Genomic DNA, 16,220 nt, shown 5'->3' on the forward strand with positions numbered 1-16,220 from the left:
CTGTTTGATACGCGCATTAATCGGACTACAGTAATTCAAGTTTTAGCCTCTAATTTCAAATTCCTTGACATTTACAGTACATTTTAAAATGTTAAATTGTACATTTAGAACTTCATCTATTTACACTTTCTTAATATGTTAATATTTAATTTTCTAAGCAGGTCGCAGACCCCTTGAGGAAACTTTGCGAACCCCCCTGGGGTACCCGGACCACAGGCTTGGAACCACTGCTTTACATGTTAAAAGGATGTAGTGGCTTGATTTAGTCCATACTGAATAAGTAAAGTCTAATGTAATATTCAACAGTGGTATAATAATGACAGATCTAGATACATTGAAACAATCCATTTCTAGGCGGAGTGTCGCTTGTACATATCTATCTGTTACCAACTGGGGAATAACCCTTAGTATAACACCTAAAGCACATTTGACAGAGAGAAAGCAGCCACAACATGCTTAGAAAACCTCCATAGGCTCCGATGTGTGAGGCAGCCACCTGCAGATTAACGCACACAGGTACGAAACACTACTTGCGACACAGGGCTAACTCTATAGTTAGTCAAGCTACTCAAAAAACGTATTTGCATAAGTCGGTATGAATTTCCTGCAGAGGGCCTGAGAGCTGGTCTTAGTGGGACATATGCTTGCTGCTCTATTCTAACATTTATGACTATTAAGGAAAATCCTACAATGCACAAGATATGGCTACTTGTAATTCTTGCATCGTAGTGATTTTCACTTAAGTCCCACCTCCTCTTTTTGCCATATGGATAAATACCTCTCAACATTGGTTTCTTGAGCTTGCCTCTTCATATCTGTCAAATAAACTGGCTTGACCATTACAATGCATGCTGGTATTGGAAACCTCTAGACTTCTTAAAAGGACAGATGACCGTTGTTTCCACTATGTTATTATAAAATGTATCAGGCCTCTTTTTAATCTCCTTCAACACAACTTTTAGCAGATGTTTCAGATGAAGATACTACAATGTACTTTTTAATTCTTTTTTTAATACAGGAGAGTAAATTTGTGAAGATCTGCATTGATAGGTTACTTAGAGGGTACCTTTTTTTTTTTTTTTTACATTGTATATGCCAAATTCACACCTTCTTGAAATATCTGCGGAAAGCGTTTTGGGCCCCCGCACACAGCAGAGAAATATTCTGATGTTTATGACTGTCAATGAAGATCCTACGATGCAGAAGGATAAGCTGTATCACCTGTAAATCCTAGTTCTCTTCCAGGGGTATCCTTATCAAAGCTATAACCACTGAATATTTCCGCCCTCGTGCGGGGACCCCAGAGCATATAGAAACACACATGCATATATATGTGAAATATATGAAAAATAATACTTTAGTAGAGAATTGTAATACCAATATAATATATACATGTGTAAACAGTAATGCAGTCTATGTTGAGAAAAAAGGCTAAAAATGCTTTATTTTTGGATTTCTTTTTTTTTTTTTTACATAAAATAAAAATAAACTTCAATTAAAGGTACAAAACATTCTGTAATCCAAGTATAAGGTATATAAAGTATAAGTAATCTATAATAAAACAGAAAAAACGACACTGAAAATAAAGGAGCATTATTAGCCAATAGGCTGCATGCAGGTTAACACAGCAGAATAAAAAAAAACTAGCACCGTGCCTTTAAGACCCAGCGCACCTCCAGTATCCCACCATGCCTCAGGGGTGAGAGTGAGGCGACAGTTGGTTCACAGTTAGGTCAGTACTTTTTTCCCTGTGGCAAGGAGACATAGAAGAGGCAAATGAGTAGTGCTGCACTTCTAAAAATCACGTCTGGGGAGGAGGGTGGGTTGTTTATGACTTTGATGAGGATACCCCTGGAAGAGAACTAAGATTTACAGGTAAGTAACTTATCCTTCTCTTCCAGGGGATCCTCATCAATAGTCATTAACAATGAATAGATTAGCAAGCCCATCCCATACCCCTGCGGACTGAGTGATAGAAGTGCAGGAAAAGTATTTGTCTTATGTAATAAATTTCTTAAAGAAGCCAGACCCACTTGAGTGTCTGTTTTGGCACATGAATCAAGACAGTAATGCCTGGTAAAAGTATGTACAGATCTCCATGTGGCAGCTTTGCAAACTTCGGAGATGGGCACATTCTTAAGAACGGCTGTAGTTGCCGCTTTCTCTCTCACAGAGTGAGCTTTAGGTTTAGCCGACAATTGTTTGTTAACCAACTGGTCTGCAGTCACAATACATGAAACTATTCATCTAGAAATAATCTGTTTTGAGGCCGCTCTCCCTGTTCTCATATGTCAATAATTAACAAATAAGAGATCAGACTGTCTGATTGCCTTAGTCATATCAAGATAAAGGTTTAGTGTTCTCTTCAGGTCCAGGGAGTGCAAGGCTTTCTTTGACGGAGTAACAGGTTTGGGAAAAAATGTTGGAAGTGATATCGTTTGGTTAATATGTAAGTCCAACACCACCATAGGCAAAAACGATGGGTGGGTTCTTAGAACTACTCTGTTACCGTGGACAACCGTGTAGGGAACCTTTGGACATAAAGCCTGAATCTCATTGACCCTTCCAGCAGAGATTATGGCTACCAGGAAAGCTGTCTTCCAAGTAAGGGGTTGCAAAGAAGCTCTGTGGATGGGCTCAAAAGTCTAGACAAGACCACATTCAATTCCCATGGAGGTGAAGATGTACGAATTGGTGGAAAAACTTTTTTCAAACCCTCTAAAAAATCCTTAACCACTGGCATAGTAAAGAAAGACTTTTGCTAGGGAGACTTACGCTAAGCTGTAATGGCAGATAAATGTACCTTAATGGCTGAAAACTGCAGCCCTGACTTTGCAAGATGTAGGAGGTAAGGTAAGATAACTTCCTCCTGAGCCAGAATAGGATTGAAATCATGCTGCCTGCACCACATGTAAAACCTCTTCAATTTGAACGTATACGAGCGCCGTGTCGATGGTCTTTTGGACTCCTTCAAAATATTCCTGCGAGAGTCCTTAATGTCCATACTGTAGGAATTCAGGAGCCATGCTGTCAAGCTCAGTGAGCGAAGGTTGGATGCAGAATTTTCCCCCCTAATCTGTGGAGAAGATTCAGTCTGCACGGCAGCCTCTTGTGAGGTTGTTCTGACAACTGGAGGAGATCTGTGTACCAGTATTGCCGAGGCCATTCCGGGGCTATGAGTATCATCCTGGTTTTGGACCTGTAAAACTTATTGATCACCGCAGGTATCAGAGAGATCGGTGGAAAAGCGTAGAGAAATGTCCCTGACCAGTCTATCAACAGGGCATTCCCCTTCATCCCTCGTCGATAGAACCTGGATGCGAAGTCTGGGCATTTTGTGTTGATGTCGTCTGCAAACAGGTCTATTTGAGGATGACCCCACCAATGGAAAATGTCTGCTACAACATCGTCGTGAAGCACCCAGTCGTGGGAGTCTAATAGACTTCAACTTACGAAATCCGCTTTTGAGTTTTGTTCCCCCGAAAGGTGGACCGCTGTGACTGACATCCTCCTCACCATTAGCCAGTGCCAGATGGTTTGTGACTCAAGACAGAGGACGAGATCTTGTCCCCCATCTGTTCAGATAATACATCGAGGTCATGTTGTCTGTTTGGAATAAAATGGCTTGAGGGATGGAGAAAAAGACTTGAGAGCCAGGTGGATCGCTCTCAGTCCCAGCAGATTGATGTGTTAACTCTGTTCATTTTTGGACCATAGGCCCTGTGCTTGGAGAGGCCCCATGTGAGCTCCCCAACCTTGTAGTGATGCATCTGTTACTAGGGTCTCGGAAGGAGTGATCTGGTGAAAAGGAACCCCCACCAACAGATGTTGACTGCGAGTCCACCTTTGTAATGATGTCTTTGCCACAGTTGAAAAGGTTATTCTGTCTTCCCATTTGGCTGTGAGTTGACTCCACTGATCTTCCAGATTCTCCTGAAGAGGTCTCATGTGCAATCTGGCGTTCGGGACAGTAAAAATGCAGGAGGCCATGGAGCCCGGTAGTGACGCTATTTGTCTGACCGTAGGCCTCAGAGTGTGAAGAAGAGTGTGACACTTCTGTGCTACTGATGATAGTCTCTCCTCCAAAGGATACACTCTTTCTACATTGGTGTCTAGCATTGCCCCTGGGTAATGGAGTGTCTGAGTTGGAGTGAAGTTGGACCTTTGAAAATTGACCTGCAGACCCAGAGAATTGAAGTGTTCAGAACTACGTTGAGATGATTCAAGGTTTTCTCTGCCGTGATGGCTTTTAGCAACCAATCGTCTAGATATGGATAAATGAAGATAATTTTATTTTTATTTTTTTTAATCAAGTGCGCCACTATTGTCTACACATTTGGAGAATGTTCAAGGGGCTGATTTTAGCCCGAAGTGCGGCACCTTGAATTGGTAGTGTTGCGATGCCACTACGAAGCGAAGACATTTTCAGAGCTTTGCTATAACCGGGATGTGAAAGTACACATCCTGCAGATCCTCGATGAAGCTGAGGGAACATCTGGTGAAGGGCTAGCATTCTGAACTTTTCTTTTCGAATGTATTTGTTCAGATGTCTCAGATCCAAAATGGGTCTGAAAACCCATTCTTGGCCTTTCTTTTTCACTAGGAAATAGTTCCTCTTTGAGAAGATGGAACCTTTTCTATCGCTCTTTTTTTGCAACAGGATGAGAACCTCCTTTCGTAGCAATGACTGGTGAGTACACTTTGCTCTCGTTGGGAGCACCAGAGGGGGAGAAGACTTGAAATGAAGTGAATATCCATTCTCGACAATATTCAGCACCCATTTGTCGCTTGTTATGGCATGCCACTCGTTTACATAATTCGCAATACCCCCCATCCCCCTGGAGTGGTAGACAGGATTAGGGGAAGCAAATCCTCATTGATTGCCCAATGCTTTGGGGGTAGACTGATGTGGCCTGCTTGGTCCACGTTCTCGTGTCGTTTTGCAGGACTGAAAAAACAGTCGCCCTTGCTTCTGCTGGGGTCTTTGGGCCCAATGAGGGGTTTGAACCCTCTGTTGATAAGGGCACCTATCATACAGCCTGTACCTTCGTCTATAGTTTTTGCACCTATCTAGTCCCACTGCTTTCATCGGGTCCACTTCTGATTTCATCCTACCCATCTCATCCTCAGTATGCGACCCAAATAATGAGTTCCCATTAAATGGCAGGTTCAGGATTGCGGTGTTGGGCTTCCGGTTTCAACCCTGTAAGGCGTAGCCAAGAGGAATGCCTTGCACAAATGCCATATGCGTAGCCATGAGCCGCCAAGTCCAAGCCATCTGCAGCAGCACTGATAACCTGGTTGGACACTCCCCTCCTGAAGGATCTCTTGGAAATATTGCCTATCTTCCCTAGGCAATATCTCTACGAACCTGTTCAGAGTCTCCCACAAAGAACAGTGCTATCTCCCCAACAGTGCAGAGGCACTAGAGACCTTCATGAAAGCTGCCGAGGTGCCACACATTTTTCTGCTCAACTAATCCAGATGTTTGCTCTCCTTATCTGGGGGCACTGTTGATGAGGCCACTGAATGGGTCTTATGGGCAGCGGCTAAAATAACAAGAGTCTGGTGGTGGATCAACCCTTAGAAATAAAGGATCCTGCTCCGAGTCCTTATACTTCTTTAGGATCCTAGCTGGTGCTGAACGCAGGCTTGCAGGAGCCAAAAACGTGTCCATAGCCGGTTGTAGAAGACCAGGCACCAGTGGTAACAACTGCCTAGAAGACATACGATGATGTAGTGTCTCAAAAATTACTGACGATGCAGTTGTCGGCTCTGGAATGTCTATATTAAGCTTCTGGACCCCTCTAGCCAACACTTTGTTGAAGGTTGTTATATCGTCCACTGGCGACACTCTTGCCGAGGAGTATTAGTTAGGGTTGGTGAATACTGTCTAATTGAAGACTCCGATGCTGTTGACCACACAGGGGACCTGCGTCGTTGTTGACGTGGTCTAGAGGATCTAGATCTAGACCGCCGTCTGGATCACGACCTACTCCTGGTGAGTGATCTTGACGGGCTGCGTCGGTGTCAAGGACTGGGCTGGTCCGATGTTGGCATTGTCCATTCGGCTGGCGTCGTTGGTGATGGCGAATATAGGCGCGAGTATTGTGAGTCTGGGGAAGCCAGTGTCTTAAGGCTTTCCAACCATGTCGGAGACAGGTTTATAGGCGTTGATGTCCCCAGATGACCCACTCTGTATAGTGACCACTGGACCTTGATGAGGTAGAGCAGTCTCAGCAGTCGGTTGTAGTCCTGTCGATGACTTCTGAGGAGGACTGATACGTAGCGTTGCTTTCTGCGAGGCAGGTGTCACTGGTGATGGTTGTCTCGACATCAATCGACATTGCACTGTCGTCGACAGAGATATACGAGTTCCTGACATCGACAGACTTCTCTGACTTCTGAGTGCCTCGACAGCAACTTGCAGCCCATTGTAGGGGCATGCTTCGACGTTGAGCGTCTTGACGTTGAGCCAAGGCTGATGAGCATCTTGATGCCAAATGATGTGGCGACCTCAACCATGTTCTTGAGGTCGCCCTCGACGTCGGATTTCTTGACGTCAGAGGATGGTGACTCATCTTCGGATGTGCCCACTCGACATCGATCGGTGGGGGACCGTTGACGGAGATCTATCCCGAAGACGGAGTTGAGTCTTCTACATCATGTCTCTCGACGTTGCCTGAATCGCCGTCGACGGCGGTTTACTCTTCGACATCTGGTGATGCGACGATGGAAGGGATGACGTCGATGGTAAACAGACAGCAATTTTCCTACCAGCTGACGTCGAACTGGCTCGCCGTTTTTCAGAAGAGTCTTTAGAAATCTTCCTAGTAAGAGAGACGGATAAAGTCTTCTCTCTTTCATGTAGTCTATGCAAACAAATTCTTTCCCTGTCCTTTAGAGTTCTTTGGACAGATTCTTACAATGCCTGCAGGTGTCAGAGCAGTGACTCTGAGGCAAACACACTATGCACATAGAGTGTGGGTCTGACTGGGCCTTCTTCCCACAAGGACATTTCACAAAAAGTTAAGGCATTTTTTTAAAGAAAACAATTGTAACTTTACTCAGGCAATAAGGGAAGCCGTCGAGTAAAGCAGAGAAAAAAAATTTAGACTATTTTTCTGGACAAATTACCAGAAAAATGAGAGCTCAATGCTCCAGGATCCTCACAGGAGGAGCTGAAAAAAAGAACTGACCTAACTGTGAACCAACAGTCACCTCACTCTCACCCATGAAGTATGGTGGGATACTGGAGGTGTTCAGGGTCTTAAAGGCACTGTGCCAGTTTTTTTATTCTGCTGGGTTAACCCTCATGCAGCCTATTGGCTAATAATGCTCCTTTATTTTCAATGTAGTTTTTTTCCATTTTATTATAGATTACTTGTACTTTCTATACCTTATACTTGGATTACAGAAAGTTTTGTACCTTTAATTGAAGGTTTTTTATTTTATGTTTAAAAAATAAAAGCATCTTTAGCCTGTTTTCTCAACATAGACTGCATTACTGTTTACACAAGTATATATTATATTGGTATTGAAATTCTCTACTAAAGTATTATTTTTCATACATTTCACATATATATGCATGCGTGTTTCTATATGGGGGAATATTTAATGTTTATGACTGATGAGGATCCCTTGGAAGAGAAATTAACAAGTCATAACAATTGAGCCTGTGTCCAGTCAGCAGCAAGGAGGTGGCAGTCTTTGGAGTTCACTTGCCATAAGCTTGAGGAGGGCCTTGCCAACAGAAACAATTGATTATTTGTCTGACAAGGGCTCATCTCACAGACACTAATATTGTCAACAAATTGTTAACAGTAAATTTTCTACACTGACGTTGTGGTAGAGGAGGAATTGTTATTCCAATGTACTGTTGATACACAGTGGTCTAACATAAAACCCTGGAGCATGCGTTTATTTAAATTTATTTAAAGGACCATTCCCTGAATGTGCAACCTGATTCCACTTGCTACCTTTATAAAAGTTAGCACATTTGATCTCCAGAAGGCGAAGAATGGATATATGCTGTCTTTTCTTTTGATTTTGTGGAAACAATTTATCAGAACAATTTTGGCTGATTATGTTCCAGAGGAAACAATGTCTCCTGAAGGCAGAATCCATCTCATATATATTTTTAATCTCTGGCTGAAATGAACTAGCAAATGTTGCAATTCTTAGTTTTATGGTTGGACTGCAACTTATATAAGGGCCAGTACCAAAACTTTTTTTTAAAGCTGCAAGTTTTAAAGGGATTAAAAATTAGCAATGTTAAAAACAGATAAAAGATGTTTTCCAGTGAGACATTTGTAGATTATTTACCTTAAGAGTCCTAGACCTTAAGCTAGACCTTGGAGACAACACTATTTTTACATATTTTTTTACCTCCTTAACTTTTTTAAAGAGAGAAATAAAAGTGTTTAACCAAAGAAAAAAAACTAATGGAATAAAACACTAGTAAAGCCATTTATAAAAAACCTGTAGTCAATGCATAGACCTTATTTTGGGGCCAGGAATCAGCACATGTACCTCAATTTTACATGCAGGAAATACTGGCAGTCACGAACTTTCATTAGAGGAGGAATGGTTATGAATCTGGAGAGAATCCCTATTTGGTGGTTTATTATCAAAGCTAAATAACGTTCCCTTCTCCAGCAAGGGCTCTTCTCCAGAATCAATCTCAGTGCCACAATTGAAAGGTGGACAATTTAACAGTTCAGTTAAGCAAACTATTTCAGAGGTTATGGCATCTGAATTTAAGCAATAGTGAGCACAAAAGGTATGCACAGCTCGTCATGCTGCTGCTTTAGCAAACAACAAAATTGGAATATGTTGAAAAAGAGGATCCATAGCTTTATTCACCTTCGGTTAAGTGATCCCTAAGGCGACCCAGAAGCGACAACTTAATGTACTCCATGTTGTACTTAGAAATTGACTGTTTATTCACTTGTTTACCAGCATTACACTAGGCACCAGAGATCAGAAACTGCCTAGTTGATTTAGATGACTGTCAATTAGATTTATTACTTCAAAGCTCTTTTATGCACAATTTGTGAAAAAACATGTGCAACCAGAGTTACCAGGTTCAGGAAGAAACCAGCAAAGAAAATCAGATTTAAATGAAAACAAGAAGGTACCTTCTGCAAAAAAGTAGGATAGGTCTACTTTGTTATGGTGAAAACAGCAAAAGGTTCACATCCAGCGTTAACATCTGGATTTCATTGTCCTGGTGTTTACAAAAACACGCAACCCTTTAAGGTCAAAAACATCAGCTCACATTTATGAATCTTGTGGTGCTAAAATAAATTAAGAAAATAATATTTTTATATATAAAAACCTATTGGCCTGGAGTTAAGTCTTTGAGTGTGTGTTCTCATGTATTGCCTGTGTGTGTATAACAAATGCTTAACACTACCCTCTGATAAGCCTACTGCTCGACCACACTACCACAAAATAGAGCATTAGTATTATATAATTTTGCCACTATCAACCTCTAAGGGGAACCCTTGGACTCTGTGCACACAATCTCTCACTTCGAGATCGTATATACAGAGCCAACTTCCTACAGTAGTACTGCAAATTGTTAGTGCGTACCACCCACCACTAACCTCAAGTACTTCCTGTGCGACCACAGGATAGGGAGGTGGAAGTATGCATCATGCAGATTAAATGACAGCATCCTGTCTCCAAGCTCCAACGCTAGTAACAATTGAGCTAGGGTCAGCATCTTGAACTTTTCCTTTTTGAGGAAGAAGTTACATTTCTTGACGAATGACCAGACACAGATCGCGCCTTCCTTCTTGGGGACCAGAAAACAACATGTGTAACTTCCTTGGCCCTTTTCCTGCTCAGGTGCTAACTCCAATGCTCTTTGCTGTAAAATTGCCATACCTCCTACTGTAATATGGCTAGGTAGTCTGGCAGTGAAGAGGAGGGTGGAGCCTGAAGGAAGGGAAGGGGGTAACCTCTTTTTATTATCTGTAGGAGGTACAGGTCTGGCGAGATGGACTTCCAGGCAGGGAGAAAATAGGACGTCCAACCTACCACAGGCTTCAAGTGATACTTGGAGAGCAAACTAGGTCTGCTTTGTTGGCGGTGCCTGGGGTGGATGAAGAGGATGGCTGTTGGATGGATCCGCGGCCCTTCCCTGTGGCTTTACCATGGTACTGTCTAACAAGCTGGTTCACCTGTTGCTGAGGTTGTTGATATAATGAGAATCCCTTCGAGAAGCCACAAAAACACAAACTTGTGATAATCTCTTGAGGAGGGCAAGAAGCTGTAGTTCCAGGGAACAGCCAAATCAACCTTGTTGTCAAACAACCACACCCAATCGAAGGGGAAATCAGATTATTGTAAACAATGGGAGAAAGGTTAGAAGTGACGCTTCAAAAGTAAAATGGAACTTCCTATTGACAAAACCACAGAATCCCCCATGTCTAGATCGGATTTTATAATGTGGCAAGAGGTGTTCCGCCCATCTTCAATAACTTCCTGAAAATTAGGTCCTATGTCCTCTGGTACATGAAGATTCACCATTTGTGCCATAAACAACAAAGCATGGTTGTATTGTGTGAGGAGGCAGTTGGCATTGACAGATTTCAGGCCCAATCTCCCTGCTGTAAAGTCTTTCTTTCCTCAAGCCTCCAGGCGTTCAGATTCTCTGTCAGCTGCTACTGTGAGGAAAGCACCTCTGACCAACCAGATGAGCAGAAGGTTTATATAACCAAACTCTCAGGCAAAAGCTGGGTTAACAGAAAGGATAGGTGTCACAGTGTGGGGAGAAAGCAGCGTGCCACTAGCCCATTAAGCGCCAGCACAGAATATGGCTTCTCCCATGCCGTTAAGACGGGATCCAGAACGTCATCATTGTACAGAAGAAGATGTTCTGCAGTTGGAACAGAGGGCAAATTAACCTCTGTAAGGACATGAATTTCAACGTGCATCGTCAGCAGCTGGAGATCCAACACCTAAGCTGCTATTTCCACTACATTGTTGAATGATGTTGTTGTGGAGGGGGGAGGGGGGTGGGGGTTGTGGAGGGAATACACAAAGTGAATTATCTTTGGTGTGGTTTTAAGTTTCCTGTGTTTTTTTTTTCCTCTCCCCACCAGAAGCATGTGAGGAAGGTGACCTGGAGCGGGGTCTTGAATGTCGTCAAATGTCGTCTGTGCCTGGGTATAAAGACTTAAGCTTGCCACTCTTACGGCCTTCGGGTGCAGTGCACACTGCAACAGAATTCACAGTTCTGGAAGCCATGGTCCGAACTGAGGCAACAGAGGCAGACAGAGTGTGGGTCTTTAATGGACATCTGTCCTTTTCAACCTTTACATGGTTAAACCCTGATTTCTTGGGAGACATGGTACTGCACAGATTTAAAATGAGTGAGGAAGCTCATCAGAGAGCGCACAGCAGCTGACCTGTGCCGAAGGCATGGGAAAAAGAACTGACATTGCACCGGTGATGGTGTTATATATGGCTCCGTAGCCTTAATCAGATGCCACTTCCAGCATCGTTACAACGCTAGTGCCCTTTACTGGCGACGTGAAAGCTTTAAAGTTTCTGGATCCAGTCTGACACCTGGGGAGGTACTACAGCTGACAAATCCATAGTTAGAAGTAATCATCGAAAATCAAATCCAAGTGTGGAAACACATGAATGGCACTGCACCAAAGGTGTGCCGTCATCACTGCCTTGGATAAACATCCATGAGACAGTTATAACCCTAAATGGTATAACTTTGAACTGAGAGTCTTGTCCACTTACCACTAACCAGAGGTAGCAGTGATGTGCCAGATGACTAGGGATGTGGAAGATGGCGTCCTTGAGGTTGACGGTCTGTGTTACCTCATCTGCATGGCAGGGGGACGATGTCCTGCAGGTGCTGTGACTGGGAAATGTTACTACAGGATGTACTGATTCAGCGATCGGAGCTTGAAAAAAGGTGCAGGGTACAGTCTGATTTTAAGAATGAGAAAGTACACTGAGTCCACCCCTTAACTCTGCTCGTCTGTGGGTACCAGTTCAATATCACCTCTGCTAAGAAATGCTTGCACTTCCTCCAGTAGCAGTCGTTGGTATTCTTCACTGATTCATGTTGCAGAGGTGTGATTTTGAGTGGTGTGGTATGAAACTAAGCAGTATCCTTGATGGACAACAGATAAGACCCATTTGTCCGAGGCGATTTCCCCCTACTTGGCAGGACTTACCTGATTCTCCCCTCAACAGAAGTAATGAGATGACTCTTTCCCCTCACTGTTGCCAGTGTGCCCACCTAAACAGATTCTTGTTGTTGCTTGCCCTCCTGAAAGTCTTGTGCTGTTGGAAGCCTGAGGGCTTTGTTGTGGTTGCAGTTTTAGCACCCACTTGTTTGTTCCCTTCAAAAATGAGTCATGGGAGCTGGACTTTGTAGTGCCCCATCTTAGCAGTGTTCGGATACTTTTTTTTATCTTTGAGCATACTGTCGCCCTGTGGCCAGAACATATGCTTGTCATCAACAAGTAAATTAATCAAGTGCTGGACCTCTGAGCAAAAGTCAGACATGTGCACCCTCATCATAGAATGATGTTTGTTTTGACTACAAAGGAGGTTGCATCAGCTGCATCCAGGGCGCACCTAATATCAGCATTGGATGTTCTTTTGTCCTCCTTCACCATTTCAGTCTTCCCTACCATGCTCCCCTTCCAGGGTACATTTCTCGCATATGCTTAGTCAGCTGCTTCATCTTCTTCCAATGACAACAATCATACTTTAAAAGGAGGCCTACTGTGTAGGCTATACAGCACTGCGCTGTTGCTCCCACTGCAACGTGTTGCCTCCTGTGTTTATCTTTTTTGCTCTCCTTGTCAAAAGACAGGGCATCTCCAGTAGCTTGGGAACATGCTCTTGTCTTGGCCTCATGGACGACCACTGGGTATTGAGCATATAGTGGGTAGTCTGAAAGAGGCTTATATTTCTTTTCAAACCTTGGTGTCATACCTGAACCTTCAATGACCCTTTAAAATTGTCACCTGTGTATTTCATCTCTTAATTTTTACATAGGCCGAAATTGCACTGATACGTCAGTCTCAGACAACGTTTCCACTAGGAAATCATCCACCTCTTCCACCACATGTAGTCTGACTTTGTGGAGGTCAGCTGACATTTGTATTACACCAAGATAGGCTGTAGCATCTTCAGGAAGCAAGACCTTGACCAGGTATGGTATTGTCATACTAAGTATCTACATTATAGTCCTTCCCATGGGTCATCTCTATCCCTAGGTGGTACAATGTCAACATAGGGATACTGAGCACCACACTGACTGCCATGATTGAATTAGTGTGGAAGAAATGTACTGAATCCAGTGGTAAAAGTGTTCCGAGAGGAAACTATGGTGGCAATGTTTTGGTGTTTTGGTGGGGACTGTGGAGAAGGTAAAGATTATAGTAAGAGTATAGGGGCCTGATCACCACTCTTCGTCGGTATAGGGAAGCTTTTTGAGTACTCTGATATATGAGCCTTCTCTTACTTAAGGATGCTGGCTAAATTGGCTCCGACTCCTGATGAGAAGGCCAAGCAAGATTTTCCCAGATGAAGGATGTGTATTTATAGCTTTTGCTGCCTGACATCAGACACCTGTGGGAGCTCGATATTTAGAGTGGAGTCCCGTCACTTAGCTGAAGGTGGTGTCGAGATCTTCCTCAGAGACTGCTTCTAAGCTGTTTTTGGTTCAGACTGAATTATTTATTCCTCGAGGGTAAGTGGGTGTGGCTTGGTGCCACATCTGGAAGCCCATGGCTCCAGGCATCTCTAGATGAGAGGTGGCTCTTTGGAGCTGAGTGGGCTTGTGCCGGAGGTCGAACCCAAATTCTGGTACCTCTTGTGTGGAGTGTCTGGCCTCGATGCCAGACTCCTTCAAGAGTGGTACTTTGCCTATAAAAGACTGTTTGAGGTCAAACCACAGAGGGTCCCTCTTCAGCTATCAGCTGAGGTACTGTAGTTTTGGGTGTGGTCTTTGTCTTAAGCCTAGGACTTTCTTGCAACCCAACATAATCTTCTGCAACATCAGATCCAGCTGCAGATTTCAGGACGACTCAGGTCTGCTCTGATGGCTAAATAAAACACAACCTGAGGCAGAGTCCTTTTCCTAGTGCACTGTGGACTCCAAGGAGAAGTCACAAGATATCTCAAGAACAAATACTTTTTCAATGAAAAAGAATCTCCAAATGTCTGTGCCCAACATTAGATGTCAGAAATAAGCAGAGCATTTCATCTACAGCAGCACATGCTACACGCATAATTTGCACACTAGGTATTAGGATTTAAATGACGATATTGGAAATAATATAGGTAAGAGTAGTTGTCTATAAGAGAAATTCGAGTGGACTTATTTGCCTACTTCATAATCTCACCTTTCCGAGATAGTTTAGTAAGGTATGTATGATTAGAAGCTTTTTCTACGCTTGTGAGACACAAGTTAGGATCAACAGGGAAAAAAAAATATTTCTCATAAATCATTTTCTCCTCCCATACACTAAGAAAAGCCATGGTCAATCAACAACCACAGGTGAAAAATTAATTGTGTTTACTTAGTTTTAAACTAAACGGTCTGTTAAAAAAACTGATCTCACAAAAAATATTCCAACATTTCCCAATGAAAGGCTTTTTTCTTTCAATTACTGTCTCACTTGTTAACTGCTACAGATTTCACTTTACATTTCTGCATGTTTACATACTTAAAACATCAAAAATAATCTGGTATCTTTAATTAGGAAGAAAGGCTTTGATAAGGCTCTTGTAGTGCTTGGAACAAACAAGGTCACACAACTGTTGTCCATGGCTTGTCTAGACATGGTTAAGATAAAAAATGATGGGACAAGAAATCAAACAACCCATAAAAACAAAAAATATCTACCCATTAAGTGAATCAAACATGTTTGTCCTTTTCAAAATGTTTTTTTGTAGAGTACAGCCATCACCATGCTAAAATGGTCTGCGGTTGAAATGATTGGTTTTGATGCAAGTTTCTTATCTATTATGCATGAGTTACTAGATCCAGCACATGGGCGGGACGACTCAATGTTTAGGAATAATAATGAAAAGTGATAGAACGAAGATTTGATAGTGAATGAAGATTCACTGATAGAGAAACAAAACATCCAGTTTCAATTAACCTGGCTCATCACCAAGTAGTTCTTGCAGAGGAATCAAGAACAATTCTATTATTGATATCATATGAACAGAAAACCCACCAACTAAGATATGGCACAGCCTGCCACCATTAACTAATACCAAGCCAAGGTTGACCACATCATTTTCAAAAGGAAATCTGACAGCCTACCTGTGTGGTGCTCTCGGCTGCCCTCTTTGCCACTATGGAGTCAGAGGTTGGCGTTCGGTTGAGTTGACTATCTAAAAGGACAGAAAGGACTTCATTTATTATTTCAATATATTTGGATAGGGGCACACATTTAGCAAGAATACCACCCACAAGGCACAAGTACGATGTGTAGGCATGCAATAAGCTGTGAATTTACTGATCACTACTCACCTGTTCTTGGTGGAGCAGGGGTTTCCACAGAAGTAGGGCTGCTAAATGAAGAGACTGGAATTTTCATTTGTGCCTGAGTTCTGTTGACCGCAGCAGTATACTGTCCAGAAGTGCTTAAAGCAGGCAAAGAAGTCCTTGCTGCTTGAGCAACAGGCTGTGCGGTAGAAACTGCATGGACAGAGAGCGTGGGGCCTGAGGAGGCACCGCTGGCAGGAGAGTTCCTTTGCATGGTAGGAGTTGGCAAAGACGGGCTGTTATTTGGTTTGGATGTGATCGCGGGTGTCAAGGAAACTGGTGTTTTGTTCATGGTTCCAACATTACCCTGGGACTGAGCGGGAATAAACTCCATATTACCTGATTGCTGGTTGGTGACCAGCGTTCCTGTTGTACTTTGCATGACGGTAGCATTTTGCATGGTGCTTTGCATGACCGGAACATGCAATATCACAGGCAGCGACTGAAGGGACTGAAGAGAGACAGACATAGGAGCACCACTACTTCCCTGTACTTGGCTTGTTCCTACAACAGTAGCTGTGGTGGGAGAGGAAAGAACAGGTGCCATCACTTGTGTAGAAGTCACTGGAGTTTGAGATTTGGACTGCGGTGATGCAAGATGAGTAGCATTTACTGAAATCAGAAAAATATGTTACACTGTTAATGGAATAAGAATTAAGATGACAAATATTAA

General features: G+C 43.0%; 1 protein-coding gene across 6 annotated transcripts in view; it reads right to left on the bottom strand.

Moving 5' to 3' along the window:
- Positions 1-16,220, bottom strand: part of ATF7IP (activating transcription factor 7 interacting protein) — an 828,655-nt gene that overhangs the window by 337,727 nt on the left and 474,708 nt on the right. For all 6 annotated transcript variants that reach the window (XM_069231239.1, XM_069231237.1, XM_069231238.1 and 3 more), the window contains 2 exons: positions 15,533-16,159; positions 15,323-15,393 (listed from right to left, as the gene is read on the bottom strand). In XM_069231239.1, the coding sequence (XP_069087340.1) occupies positions 15,323-15,393; positions 15,533-16,159 (698 nt within the window). The remainder of the gene's footprint in view (positions 1-15,322; positions 15,394-15,532; positions 16,160-16,220) is intronic.

Source organism: Pleurodeles waltl, chromosome 4_2 (genome assembly GCF_031143425.1).
Source record: "Pleurodeles waltl isolate 20211129_DDA chromosome 4_2, aPleWal1.hap1.20221129, whole genome shotgun sequence".
Classification (NCBI taxonomy): domain Eukaryota; kingdom Metazoa; phylum Chordata; class Amphibia; order Caudata; family Salamandridae; genus Pleurodeles; species Pleurodeles waltl.